We start from the raw sequence: 13,971 nt of genomic DNA on the forward strand, positions 1-13,971 counted from the left end.
CCTCGAGCCGGTCCTCGAGGCCAAGGACCGGCTCGAGGAACACATCCCTGAGAAACAGACCCACACACACACACACACACACACACATACACACACAATAGGCCCAAACAAAGATGCATGCTCATGACAAGTCCAACACTCTGTTGTTTTCCTGCTTTTAGAGCTGTAACGTGTGCCGCGACAACATAAGCGATTCCAAAGATGATCAAATGTTTTGCTTCAAGTACTTTAAACACTTTATTGGAGACGTACTATGCAAAAAGGGACCGGTGGATTGAGATTAAAAACACAATCACCATCCACCTAGCAAAAGACATAGTTCCAGTTAATGAAGTCGTAAAAGGATTCAAGCGGGTGATCAAGATGCTGCATTATAGGTATGAAATACTGAGCAGAAAATAGTTTAGCCAAGATGCATTCTTCAACTTATCACAGAAGTACAAAGCTCGAAACAGACCTCTCCATTTGACAGCAAAAACTGATATGTGGTCTGGTCGCACAATGGAGCCCTGCTTTAGCATTCGGCAAGGTAAGGCGCCTTAATTTATGTAGCACATTTCATACAAAATACGCTTCACACAACATCTAAAAGCATTTACAAACAGAACGGTTGATGACATTAAGAAGCAAAGCAGAGAAAACAAAACTATCTTGCCAAAGGAACATACAATGACAAAAGTTAAAGATGAAGTCAGGTCACATTTTTTCTTTCCATTAATATGTTCCATACACCCCAACTAGCCTAAACATTTTGATTAATATTGGGTTGTGGGATATGAATTAAGCAGCAAAATCCACCCAATTTATCCCTCTCAGGGAGCAGCCATTTTGTCACTTGCTGTCAACTGAAAATAACATCACAGCTGCTCAGGTAACGACTAATCACGGCTCACCTGTTTTCTGGATTTGGTCATGTGATGCTCACAAGATGAGTCATGAGACTGTTCAATTGCACTCAATAACTACAAATATAGAGCAAAGCGGGGCAGTCAGGGCCTTCGAGGCCGTCTCTGCTGTCCAAACACTATCAAAAGCACAGATCTACACTTACATCTTACAGCTCCTTTGTGTCTTTTTTGTTTTCATCCAATCACATTTCAGTTTACATGTGTCACCATGTACAGTAAATGTAATTTTCCCGATGCCTTCAGAATGCCAAGAACTGGCATTGAACACACACGCACACTTTGAAATGGATGACTTAAATGAATTTAATTTTACATTCACCGCTCTATGCCTTTGTGAAGGCACAGAGTGACATTAGCATTTTGTTCCATCTTCTGGTTGGAAAAGGGGGGCTCGCTGCATCTGGAAATGTCGCAAGATAAAGGCCACGTGGTCAAAGGACAGAACTGACAATGCCTTTGTTCCATCACGTAGACACAGCACACTTTGACACACAGCCATTTTATCCCATGTGAGGCTTTTTGGCATCCGCTGACAGACATTTTGGTGCAGTGCATGAGCCTGTGTAAAATAGATCCATCCCATTGCACAGTTTCTGCATCAGCACTGGTTCACCTTCACAAATATATTGTTCTGATGACTTGGCACAGTGACTGAGCATGAAAGAGAGACTGGAAATTAGGTAAGTGGGCTTCAGCATCACAGCATGAAGCACTGTCATTGCCTTTTGAACCCTTTTAGGGACAGCACTTACGACAGTGGACAGATTCTCATGTTATCAAGTTACAGGGTGCATAAAAGGGTTAATATCACTGGTCAACAGCAGATTTTTATCAGAGATGGCTTTATGTGTCCCTCAACATGTTTTTGACTCTGACTTAAAAATGTCTTGACTCTTTTCGAGCATATTAGGTCTTTCAGATACTTCCATCGCATGAAAACTTGCACAATACCGATTTTATTACCATACACTGTAATTTATAGCTATGATGTTTCCGAAAAAAAAAAATCCACCTGTTGCTGAACCCAATCTTTAATTACTGAAATAAACATTACTAACTGTAGTACTGTACTTGTTCTTATATGATGTTTATTATTATGAAGACCTGATGTGCTGGAGAAAAATCAAGGGTAAATTCGGAATTGGCATCTCCTATTTAAACATTTAGGAAAAATTTGTTGACCAGTTGTCATTGGGAGCAGGAGTCCAAATTATTATTATTGTTGTTGTTAATAATAATAATAATAATAATAATAATAATCTTACTAGTAGTAGTAGTAGTAGTAGTATTAGTATTAAGTTCACAAAATAAAGTTCCTTGTCCTTTATTTGCTTATGAGTGCCTTAAATTCTGTTGTCTTTAAACGCTCTTTTTAAACTTTGCAAAGCACATTGAATTATCTATACACCCATGCATCCCTCCATCCATCCATTTTCTGATCCGCTTATCCTGACAAGATTCGCGGGGCGTGCTGGAGCCTATCCCAGCTGTCTTCGGGTAGTAGGCGGGGTTGTCAGGCAATCGCAAAACATTGAATGATATTGTGTATGAAATGCGGTATATCCAGAAAGCTTCTTTGCCTTGCCTTGAAGAGCACTCACACACAAAAAAATTAAATGGAAAAAATATTTCGTGTTTGGTAACATCATTTTGGCTGCATTTTTAATGAGAAAAAATGCACACATGAACAAAAAAAAAAATCATGGCAAATAAACAGCGTGCGTCTCTTTCTGGAATACTGTAGTGGTCGCATTTGCACAGAAGAAGTGCATTATACTATACAACCCTGACCAATAGGCTGGACCCGTTGACATTAGGCAAAATGTCATTCGTTAACTGGTTAGCAGAACATGAGTTTATATTTTTGTTAAATTTATCTAAATCTACATTTCGAATAAAAACACAAGATACTGAGACTGGCCACTTCCAGCAAAGCAAATGCTCTGCTTGGCAGACGTTCAATGCTTTGTTGTGGAGGGAGAAAAAAATACAGCCACGCACGCTGCTTGCTTTTGAGACATGTTTAAGGCTTAACTAAACAACACTAATCTTGACTACGCCACAAAAAAATTACAATGCAAAAGTTATATTTCATTCGTGCGCATGAGAGCCTTTGTATTGCGGGTGCCACTGAGAGATGCACACCGACCGGCGGCCGACCGGCTGCAGCCGTTTCCTGCTGGGATGCTGCGGCCAAAGAGGAGGATCTTACCCTGCTCCAAGTCCCGCTGGTCGTACCAAGGCTCTTCCTCCTCGGTAACGAATTCGTCCATTGTTCCTGAGCTTAGCATCGATGAAGAGCACGTTTCAAACAATAGAGACTTCGACGAGATCCACCGAGCTCATTCAAGACATCAAGCCGGGGCTGCTTATTTCCTTCCTCTCTTCGCTATTTCCTCCGTCACTCCCACTCTCTCCCTCTCATCCCCCACAGCCCATCCCGTCTGCTGCTGCTGCAGAGACGTGGCAGTGATGTTGCAAGACGAGCACTTCCTGTCATTGCGGTCAGGCCTGCCTCCACGGGGAGTCGAATCAGCCTCCACTTAGTTTTCGAGTATCTGTGTTTATACTCGGAATTACGGTAAGGCGCCGAGAACGTTGTGCGAAAGTACATTTCAAAAGCCTGAAATAAATATGGGGACGTCGATGCGGTTAAATTAAGTGGTAATTTAGGAATTATTTTTTGATATCTCTCTGAAATTGTTGACATGAAGGTTTTGCGTACATTTTAAAATAGCTTTTATTTTGAAATACAACATCAAATCTCACTACAACTTCCTGCCTGTCATCCTGGGACAGTCTCGTGTGTCCAGAAGTATTGTAAAATGTTTGTGTTGTTCGAGTGATAACAGGGGAATTTTTTTTTACATCCCTCTGGAATATGATTGGAATACAGTCAAACACATTTTCAAATGACTCGTATTTTCAAATGCACCATCAGATCTGAGATATTAATATGGGAGGGTTTCGTTTTCTGTTCCCCAACAGTGTACGCTTGTGCGTGTGCGTGTGTGTAAGTGTATGTGTGTATGTTTGTATATTTGGGCTGAACAATTAATCAAATTCAAATACGGATTCAAATTCAAAGATACATGTTCTGGATTGTGCCTGAAAGAAGCCTGGAGAAGACCTACGAAATACGAATACACAGACGGCGACCTTCAAAATGCTCCCTCCCCACCGACCTGGGGTCACTGTAGCCGACAAAGGAGTTAATTTCGAGGTCGTCCTCTGCTTACGGCAATACTACCCTGAGGAAGGCCCGATCTCGGAAGCTAAGCAGGGTCCGTCCAGCCTGGTTAGTACTTGGATGGAAGACCGCCTATGAATAGCAGCAGTGGCAGTTCGAGATCAATTTCACTGAGGGGGCCTGGCTTGGGCCAGGGATTTTGAGAAAGGGGCGCATTCAACCCAGGGCAAAAAAAGACAAAGATTTGAAATCTTATTTGACTTTTTATTTCCATCAAACTCTTAAAACTTTGCAGACATAACATTACAGTGACGATGAAAAACAGAATAATAATCACAGTAAGACTGAATTAAGTGTTGATAAAAGATTCATATCGGTGCAGATCTTTTGGAACAGTTAAGACTGTTACGCTGCCCTCGTGTTACAGCAACTGTATTCTTCGATGTTGGTGATTTCTGGCAAACCAATTAACAAGTGATTCAAGATTTAGTGCTTTCGACCTCCTAGGCTCAATGCTAAGTACATACTGAATTAAGTGTTGATAAAAGATTCATATAGGTGCAGATCTTTTGGAACAGTCTTAAGCTGCCCTACAGTTACAGTAACTGTATTCTTCGATTTTGGTGATTTCTGGCAAACCAATCAACGATTCAAGATTCAGTGCTTTCGACCTCCTAGGCTCAATGCTAAGTACAAATTAATTTATTCTCTTCAGGAAAGCTCAGCAGGGTCGGGCCTGGTTAGTACTTGGATGGGAGACTGCCTGGTGCTTGAAGCTTTTGCACCCACCTGCACACAAAAACACTCTTTCACGTTATTTCGTGCTTTCATTTCTCATTATTTTCACCTCAGCCTTAACTTGGAGACCCACAACATTTAGCTGACATTTTAAAGTCTCTTATTGATGTATTGCACCTCCGCTGGAAAAGCCAACCTTCACAACAGACATCAAGTACTGCAGCTGCGTGCTCGCAGCGAACCGGATGCTCGCCTGACAGGCTGAGAGCTCAAAACGCCAAGAGTGCGCGCCCCTCGTCCGTGGAAAAAGGGAGGAGGGAAAGAAATGCAACAAATTCGCCACCTCAACCTCCAACCTGGAGGTGCCCTGTAACCTATAAAGGGGAAATTTTTGACTTTGTCATCCGCTTACGGCCATACTACCCTGAGAACGCCCGATCTCGTCCGATCTCGGAAGCTAAGCAGGGTCGGGCCTGGTTAGTACTTGGATGGGAGACCGCCTGGGAATACCAGGTGCTGTAAGCTTTTGCACCCACCTCCAATTCTCGACACAAATCAACCCCCCTTTCCTATTAATTATCGCATACATTTCTCATTCAATTTTCACTTTTGCTACGGTTTGAAATCGTTTCCGTAACTTTGATTTGACTGAGCAACGTCTTGTTGTAATACTATTATTTTCCAGAAGAGGGAGCCCTCTGGACGAGGATCGGTCATGACAGCACTTGGATGGGAAGCAGCCTGGGATTTCCGCCTGCTGGATGATTTTGCACCCCCACTGGAAAAGCCAACTTTCACAACAGACATCAAGTACTGCAGCTGCGTGCTCGCAGCGAACCGTATGCTAGCCTAACAGGCTGAGAGCTCAAAACGCCAAGAGTGCGCGCCCCTCGTCCGTGGAAAAAGGGAGGAGGGAAAGAAATGCAACAAATTCGCCCCCAATCGTCCACCCCCACTGGAGGTGCCCTGTAACCTATAAAGGGGAAAATTTTGACTCCGTCCTCCGCTTACGGCCATACTACCCTGAGAACGCCCGATCTCGTCCGATCTCGGAAGCTAAGCAGGGTCGGGCCTGGTTAGTACTTGGATGGGAGACCGCCTGGGAATACCAGGTGCTGTAAGCTTTTGCACCTTCCTGCACACATAAACGCTCTTTCACGTTATTTCGTGCTTTTATTTCTCATTATTTTCACCTCAGCCTTAACTGTGAGACCCACACCTTTAAGTGTTTGAATTTCTTCAACAATACACGTGAAGGGCGCTATTCCTGCTTGTGATACCGAGTCCTTTTGACAGCCTTAGAGTTCCCTCTTGTGGTTACTCGCTGTATTGTTTTCTGTTGTTGACAAAACCAGAGGAGCCCAAAGTGTCAGGACACAACGCTGATCCGTTCCCATTACTTTGTTGAACGACAATCTTGTAAGTTGAGGGGTTCATTGTTTTCAATAGATCGCTCTAATTTATGGCAAAAGGAGAGATGGAATCCTTTGAATGCAGTTTTATTAAAAGGAAAAAAAACGTCGTCTTCATTGCAGCACGATCGAGAACACACCCCTCGGCAAACAAAAATCACTTCCTGCTTTCCCTTACTTCAACAGCCAATCAGAATCTATCAACATAAAAACATGTTAATTAATATACAACAGAATCCAATTTAGGTAATCTTTACATGAAGTAACATGATGCTCAAACATAAAATTGTAATTAATCATATAACATAAGCTTACAATCTTATTTGTTTGTGCCTTGAAGAGGAATTGACCACAAGCACATGTGATGATATCATGATAATGTTGACTATTTGTTTTTGGTGAAGATTATGTGTTATGGAAAAATTGACCATACCATATAACTTACTTTTAGCATGAGACAGTGGGTCGTGTGTTGGTTAGCTTGGCCTACGGCACATTTGATTTTTCTGTTTTATGACCGCCTAAATAAGGTTAATGGTCAAAGCCATTGTTCAAGTAAACCAGGCCAAGAGGACATCCAAGTCTGTTTAAATGTGTTGATTTTAATTCACGTAAAGCACTTTGAGTTGAATTTTATTGATGAAAAATGCCATGAAAATAGAGTTTCATAGGTTGATCTGAAATCAGTTTATGAAAATCAATTATGCACATTTCAAATGGCTTTTTATTCTTAAAGATGGCAAGAGATATGGACAAAAACATTGTTTATATATCGTGGTGGTCGAGTAACTGACACAAATGTTTGTGTGATTTTAAATGTGTTTGCCCACCTTTATTTTTTCAGCTTTCATTTGAAATCGGCTAACATTCATAACGCGTTACCGTAATGCAGAGTCCAATGACAATATACTGAAGGCTTTCTGATTTTTTATTTTTATAGATGGTGACATTTTTTTTTTTTTTTACCGATTATGTACATCAGTTCAATATTCTTTTTGTACCGACAGCGTGAAATGACTTGGAACTGTAAACGTAATAGAATGTCGCCCTCTTGTGGCTGTAGCAGGGTATTGTTTTAAGACAACAACAGGACGGAAACACGACGAGGATTTCGGCGTTTGGGGAGAAAGCTAGCTAAAACCGCGGGCTATGCCTTTTAAATATTGGACCTTTCCATGTTTCAACTGTTAGCGGCTACTCCTATTGAGGCAGGACTAAGATGTATCACCGAAGCCTTCCGGACACGTACGGCGTAAGCAAAACCCCACAAACGACCGCGACCCAACAAAACAAGCCGTGTTCCATTGTGTTTTAAAATGGAAGTCTAGGAGCGGAAGTAGTAGCATTTGGGGGTTTGTTGGGGCAAACGACGCTTTGTTGTTGTCCGCACTAGGCTGAAAGCACTTTGTAAATGTAAATTTTGAAGTGAAATGTTCTACGTTTGAAGACCGCTTTGGCTTAAAAAAAAACCAACAACAACAACATGAAAACAAACCCATTTGGTTGGTATTATTAGCAGGCGCGTTGTTTATTTCCAGAAATAAAACACTGGTTATCGTGCATGTACTTTCGAAATAAGAGCGTTTTGTTTGATTTTGTAGTTCAAATAAACGCCCGTTTCGAGGAAAGGAGATGCGCAACGCTGTCCTTGCACACACAAAGGGATATAATCATCTTGAATTATGGCAAAGAAGGATGCAGAAGAGGTGCCCAGTTCTTCTGGCATGAACAGTGGGGCCAGTTTGAGTATCACTGCCAGCAGAGGATTGCACGGCCTCGGTCTCGGATGCCTCCCTTCCCCGGCCACAGCTCGAAGACTGCAGTCCCTCCGAAATCGGGATTTGACACTAGGGGGTGCCCTGAAGAAAACAAAGGTATCTTGTCAAATATAACGTCATCTGCATAACTGTGGTTTAAAATGGTAAGAAGCTTGAAAGTATGCACGCAAGGTAAAAAACAACGTCCCGATTCGCGAGTAATTTATGCCTGTAGAGTGACGCTGCAAGAGGTAAAGCACTGCTTTTGTCTAAATTAAGCTCCCCCCATTCACTTCCACATATCGTAGTTCATTGGCATCATCTTGGTGCCGAAGCGATTTGCAAAAATTCGTTCGTGATATATGTAATGTGTTTTTGTAGTTCATTTATCGTTTACCATCTTGGTGCCAAAGCGATATGCAAAAATTCGTTCGTGATATATGTAATGTGTTTTTAAACAGTTACAATTCAGGAGTTTTAATGTGCGATATTGTAAAAATGTCCACTTCACCCTTTTTTTTTTTAGAGCCCCATTGAAATTAGCCTGTTTTTAGGCGATAGTCCCGTCTCACTGACTCGGGACAGAACCACCGGGCTGCTATTGTCTACTTGTGCGGCAGCACTGAATTTGAAAAGTGATAAAATAGTCAACACATCAGTTCTATTTTCACTAACAGAGGCAGAACTTCATCACCACACACATTCAAATCCCGCTGGGCGCCAGGTGAGTTATGAAGGCTGATAATGCTATTCGCTAATGTGGAGACGCTATTCGATAATTCTAATGTGTGTATCCAACAACTCTATACTTAGAATAGTGTTTCAGCTTGTTCACATACATTTTCTGGAAATACAGTAGCCCACTCACAAAAAATGTCGTTGCGCAATTTCACACTTGAGAGTTGTGTATGCATTCCAGAGATCTAGTTGTGTTACAACTTCCAAGTCATAGTCGTCAGATGCTCGAAAATTCTAGGCAAGGTTTTATTTAAACAAATACTGCCATATTTCATACAGTTGTTTCATGTAACTTTTTTTTCTGTTCACCTCAGAAAACCTTTGAGCCAAACATCAATGCTGTGAGGAAGAGCAAAGATGAGTAAGTTGGATTGTAACAGAGTCCTATATATGGGTGGTCGAGTGGTTAGCGCATTGACCTCACAGTGCAGAGGTTGTGGGTTCGATCCCGGCTCCGGCGTGGGTTTTCTCCGCGTTCTCCGGTTTCCTCCCACATTCCAAAAACATGCATGGCAGGTTCATGGAACACTCTAAATTGTCCCTTGGTGTGAGCAGGCGCGCGGATGGTTATTCATCTCTGTGTGCCCTGCGATTGGCTGGCCACCTTTTCAGGGTGTCCTCCGCCTACTGCCCGAAGACAGCTAGGATAGGCTCCAGCAACCCCCGCGACCCTTGTGAGGATAAAGTGGGTCAGAAAATGGATAGATGGATGTTCTATAACACTGGTCAGAAGCAAATTTTAATCAAAGATGGCTTCATGTGTCCCTAAACATATTTTTGATGCCGATTTGAAGAAAAAAAAAAAGAAAGAAAAGAAAAAAAACATGTCTCTACTTTGTTCCGAGCACATCAGGTTTTTGAAAAATTTTTACTTTTTGTTTTAAGTTTGGCCAATAAAAGCTCGGGCAATAACGTTTTTTACCATGCATTCTAATTGAAAGCTGTGATTTTTCAGAAACAAAAACCCACTTGTTTCTGAACCTAACCCAAAAATCAATGTAATTAAATTGGACTAAATATATTTCTATATTGTCCGTGTATATAAATGATTATATTGTTGATGTATTATGTTGATTATTATTATGCAAACCTGATATGCTAGAGAAAAAAAAACGAGGAGGGATTCGGAATTGGCACCAAAAACTAGACACTTACTTGCATCTCCGAAAGAAGAAAAAAAACAAAATCTAAAAAGTTGTTGACTAATATAAATCGCATTTACCCACTTCAAATACTTGTAGTTACAGATTAAAGGAAGAGGCTCAAGTGATACCAAAAAGGGAGCGGAAACAGCGGGATAATAGAAGAGGAGAAAACAGAGGCAGGAGGAAAGAGAAGCCGCAGACTATCCAGTGTCACTCCATCTTTGAACAGGGCCCTGCCGACACGCCGCGGAAAACAGGTTCATGTCGATGATATTTTGTGCAACGTTGCGTCTTCGCTTACACCTAAGACATCTTCAATCTTGTAGGCTGGGTTGCTGCTGCGGGAGTTTGTGATGCCACCGCATTTCCGAATTGTAAAACTGTAAAAAAAGAGCCACAGGACTCCGATGATGAAGATGAGCTACTCAGAAAACTGCAGAGGGATGATGTGAGTGACTATTTTCATTCTGGGTCATGGAAGTCTTTGTAAATCCAACAAAAGAGAAAATCCATTTCTCTACCTCGCTAATCAACATTGTTTTTATTTTTATTTTTAGATGTCGCTAATCAACATTGTTTTTTTTTTTTAAATTTTTTAATCATTGTCTGTCTGTACATCCGGCAGTTCATAAGTGACCCGAGTTTGAGGAATGACGCCAAGCTGAAACCTATCCAGTTACCTTTGTGTCAGACGAGCACAACCTGTAAGAAAACCAACCGCTATGCAAACACCTTACCATGGCATGTCCATGACCTTATTTTCCTCTGCTCTTGGCTCGCGTTGTTTTTAAAGCAAGCCAAGAGAAGCCTCTTCTTCTCGCATCGCCATCCAGTGGACCTCAGCTTAAAACAGGCCATAACAGAGACCAGCCATCTTTAGTGGAGATCCTGCAGTGTCTCTGCCTGTCCGGCAAGGAGGAACTCTTCTTCATGCAGTTACCTGACTGTATGCCCGTAAGAGAACAAAAAGCAGAACCAAGTCCTGGACCGAGATTTGAGAAAGTTACCAAGGACAAGAAACCTCTGCATGGGAAAGCACAAGTTGAGCCAACAGTGGGTATTTCACGAATTATTTGTTACATGTAAGGTTCATGCACAAAAAAAAAAAAAAAGACCGAATTGACACACCCACCCGCAAAAGTGGCTCACTGACCCATTTTGGGTGGGTGTTTTTCTTGAAATTGGCTATTCATGTTGCCAAACGTTTAGAAAAGGCAGACTGGGTGACGGGATATCTTTTCCTTGCGCTTAGTGTCACTTCAGAATTATGTTTCGCCGACACATGAGCCTCCCTGAGCGTAGCCCATAAATGATATTAAAAAAAAAAAAAAAAACATGTAAATGAAACACCTAGGGCAATGGCATGGCAAATAATGTGTTGGGCTGCACTGCATCATTAAATTTAGATGTCAAATCGGGCCACAAAGTATCATCCTGAAGGCCCCAAATGGCCCCTGGTACATGATTTTGAGACCATTCCACTGTCAAAAACAGTGTTGTTGTTTTACGCATTATATATAATTTTTTAATCGTCCGATTAATCGGTAATCTTTTTTTTCTGCCAATTAATCGACATGTAATTGACGTCTGCCGAAATGCATTTGTGGGGGTGTTGTTGTTTTATGCATTTTATATATATATATATATATGTGTGTATATATATATTTTTTTTTTTTTTTAATTAATCGTCTGATTAATTGGTAATCTGTACTTTTTTCTGCCCCCCAAAAATTGGCATATGATTGATGTCCACTGAAATGCATTTGTGGGGGGTGTTGTTGTTTTATGCATTATATATATTTTTAATCGTCTGATTAATCGGTAACCTGTTTTTTTTGTTTTTTTTTGCCAAAAATCGGCCTTGGCCTAAAAAAAAAAATCAGTATCAGTCAGGCCCTAGTATACAGCATATGATATTTATACTCCTCATCCATGAATTGCTGTGTCAGTCCTTGCTTCTTTCCAGGAGTCCCCTTCAGTGACGTGCTCACCTGTTCTGTCCGAATTCCCAGAGGGATTTCTGGGCAAGCTCCGAATACGAAAATCTGGAAAGGTGGAGATGAAGCTGGGTGATATTGTCATGGACATCACTGATGGAACTGCTTTGTCATTCCTCCAGGTAATTAAAAAGGGGTATTAAGGTGATCATGTTCGGTTTTTAATGACACTGTCGGAGAGGTACCAAATAATAGACATGATGGACTTCAAAAAAATGAAATCATTTGTGGTTTGCTGTTTTCAGCAACTGGTGTCCGTGAATCTGGCCGACGGTAAGACCGGCGACATGATGGTGTTAGGGAACATCCAACATAAACTGGTCTTATCTCCAAATTTCCAAACATTATTGGAGGAATCAACCCAACAGCAACAAGGATCCTGATCACCTCATCAGCAGATGATATCACAGACTGCATGACAGAAGTGTATTTTTGTAGTTTTGGATTCATCTTTTCGGCAGCCTGCAGTGCTTACCTTCAATACTCAACGTTCCAACATTAAAAAAATGTGAAAAATGTATTATATGTTGAAAAATGTATAAAGATGTTGAATCGTTCTCAAGTGTTTAAAACTTCATTTTTGTATCAAGCGTATTTATTAGAATCTTTATAGTACCGTATTTTCCGCACTATAAAGCGCACCTAAAAGCATTCAATTTTCCCAAAAGCCGACAGTGCGCCCTATAATCCGATGCGCCTTACACATGGTGTCACAGTCTCTTTATATTCTACATTGAGTTTTGTATCAAACGTATTTATTAGAATCTTTATAGTATCGTATTTTCCGCACTATAAGGCGCACCTAAAAGCATTCAATTTTCCCAAAAGCCGACAGTGCGCCCTATAATCTGATGCACCTTATATAAGGTGTCACAGTCTCTTTATATTCTGCATTGAGTTGTCCCTGTTAGTGTTCCTCTGCCATCTAGTGGTGATTATTAGCAGGAACCAATTGTAACCGAAAAGGGTTCTTTCTGCCCGTAGCGCAACCACAGCCACTATTGTTGCTTCTATTCTATGCGCCTGATAATGCGGCACGCCCTATACATGAAAACTGTTTCGAAATAGGCCATTCATTGAAGGTGCGCCTTATAATTCGAAACGCTTTATCGTGCAGAAAATACGGTAATTGTTTGAAATAGTACAAATGAGAATTCAAAGTTGTCTAGCTGTGAGCTGTTTTCCACTCCACTGATTTTTATTGATATGAAGTTTTTACCATGGTATTGTTTTTCAGGATTGGTACAGTATTGAGGTCAAAATGCCTATGCTTTTTTTTTTTTTTTTTTTCGTTTTTCAGGATTGGTATTGAGGTCAAAATGCCTGTTTTTTTTTGGGGGGGGGGGCGGTGGTTCATTCAAATGTTCAACAGTTAATGTGTTTATGTGGAGTCACATGCGAAGGTTTTAAAATATTGACTCCAAACATTCTTAAACTGTTGAGTTTTTTTTTTTTCTGTACTGCAGAGGATTCATTTTCAGTAAAGATGCTCGCTGTACATAATTTCTCAAATACTGTCCAGTACTCCTTTTTAGTGCCTATTCCGCGGTGGTTTCTGTCTTGATATTACATTTTTCAGATGTTGTCTTTTGTTTTTCACTACCTTTGCTTTGATCAGGTTTTGTACAGATGGTAGTTTTGATTTGTGATAAAAACATTGTAACAGTGCTACAGAACTCTTCCCAGAAACGTAAAATGTTTTTTTTTTTGTCTGGAAAAAAAGCTGAAAAAACGGGAGTGACCGCGTCGAAGAACAACCAGTTGCAACAATTTTGCTACATCAAATATGGATTTGTAAAATATTCTATGACTGTCTTTTGATGGGCACTTTGTAAATACTGTTTATAATTTTCATTCCAGATTTTTTTTTCAGTGCTACTTTAACGGTTCTTATCGATTTGAATTTTTCTGAATTTTTTTTCCCTCATGCGTTGTGTCAGGGCAATGACATTACAACTTCAAGTGTATGTAAACGTTTATTGAATACACGATACAAAAGGTCAAATCCTAAGAGTATGTTCTTAATGGCGGTGACTTAACGTTATTGGAGACTCAAAAAACAAAACTAGAAAACCCTAAAAGACAA

At 40.8% G+C, this 13,971-nt stretch overlaps 2 protein-coding genes across 4 annotated transcripts in view; one reads left to right on the forward strand and one right to left on the reverse strand.

Annotated features, from left to right (window-relative positions):
* Positions 1-3,363, reverse strand: part of LOC109529283 (cerebellar degeneration-related protein 2-like) — an 11,981-nt gene extending 8,618 nt beyond the window's left edge. Inside the window, exon 1 of the mRNA XM_019892589.1 lies at positions 3,121-3,363. Within this exon, the coding sequence (XP_019748148.1) occupies positions 3,121-3,199 (79 nt within the window). The 5' untranslated portion in view covers positions 3,200-3,363. The remainder of the gene's footprint in view (positions 1-3,120) is intronic.
* Positions 3,364-7,228: 3,865 nt separating this feature from the next.
* On the forward strand, positions 7,229-12,385 carry LOC109529285 (DNA-directed RNA polymerase III subunit RPC4). Of its 3 annotated transcripts, XM_019892592.1 has the most exons (9): positions 7,234-7,500; positions 7,850-8,122; positions 9,058-9,104; positions 9,985-10,145; positions 10,215-10,336; positions 10,514-10,592; positions 10,682-10,941; positions 11,855-12,007; positions 12,131-12,385. In XM_019892592.1, the coding sequence occupies exons 2-9, from the start codon at positions 7,931-7,933 to the stop codon at positions 12,266-12,268; spliced, it is 1,152 nt and encodes a 383-aa protein (XP_019748151.1). In that variant the 5' UTR covers positions 7,234-7,500; positions 7,850-7,930; the 3' UTR covers positions 12,269-12,385. The 3 variants fall into 3 exon arrangements, with proteins under 3 accessions (XP_019748153.1, XP_019748151.1, XP_019748152.1); XM_019892594.1 differs by having other exon boundaries at positions 7,229-8,122; positions 9,985-10,146; positions 10,222-10,336; XM_019892593.1 differs by having other exon boundaries at positions 7,235-8,122; positions 9,991-10,145.
* Positions 12,386-13,971: the final 1,586 nt, after the last annotated feature.

This window comes from Hippocampus comes, unplaced genomic scaffold (genome assembly GCF_001891065.2).
Source record: "Hippocampus comes isolate QL1 unplaced genomic scaffold, H_comes_QL1_v1.1 scaffold47, whole genome shotgun sequence".
In the NCBI taxonomy this organism is placed as follows: domain Eukaryota; kingdom Metazoa; phylum Chordata; class Actinopteri; order Syngnathiformes; family Syngnathidae; genus Hippocampus; species Hippocampus comes.

What these genes read in the sequence shown, in the direction of transcription:
- LOC109529285 (XM_019892592.1), top strand. Translation starts at nt 7,931, where the DNA reads ATGGCAAAGAAGGATGCAGAAGAGGTGCCCAGTTCTTCTGGCATGAAC. An exon ending in GTGAGGAAGAGCAAAGATGA is followed by an intron (nt 9,105 to 9,984) that starts GTAAGTTGGATT and finishes AAATACTTGTAG; the next exon opens with TTACAGATTAAAGGAAGAGG. An exon ending in GTGTCAGACGAGCACAACCT is followed by an intron (nt 10,593 to 10,681) that starts GTAAGAAAACCA and finishes TTGTTTTTAAAG; the next exon opens with CAAGCCAAGAGAAGCCTCTT.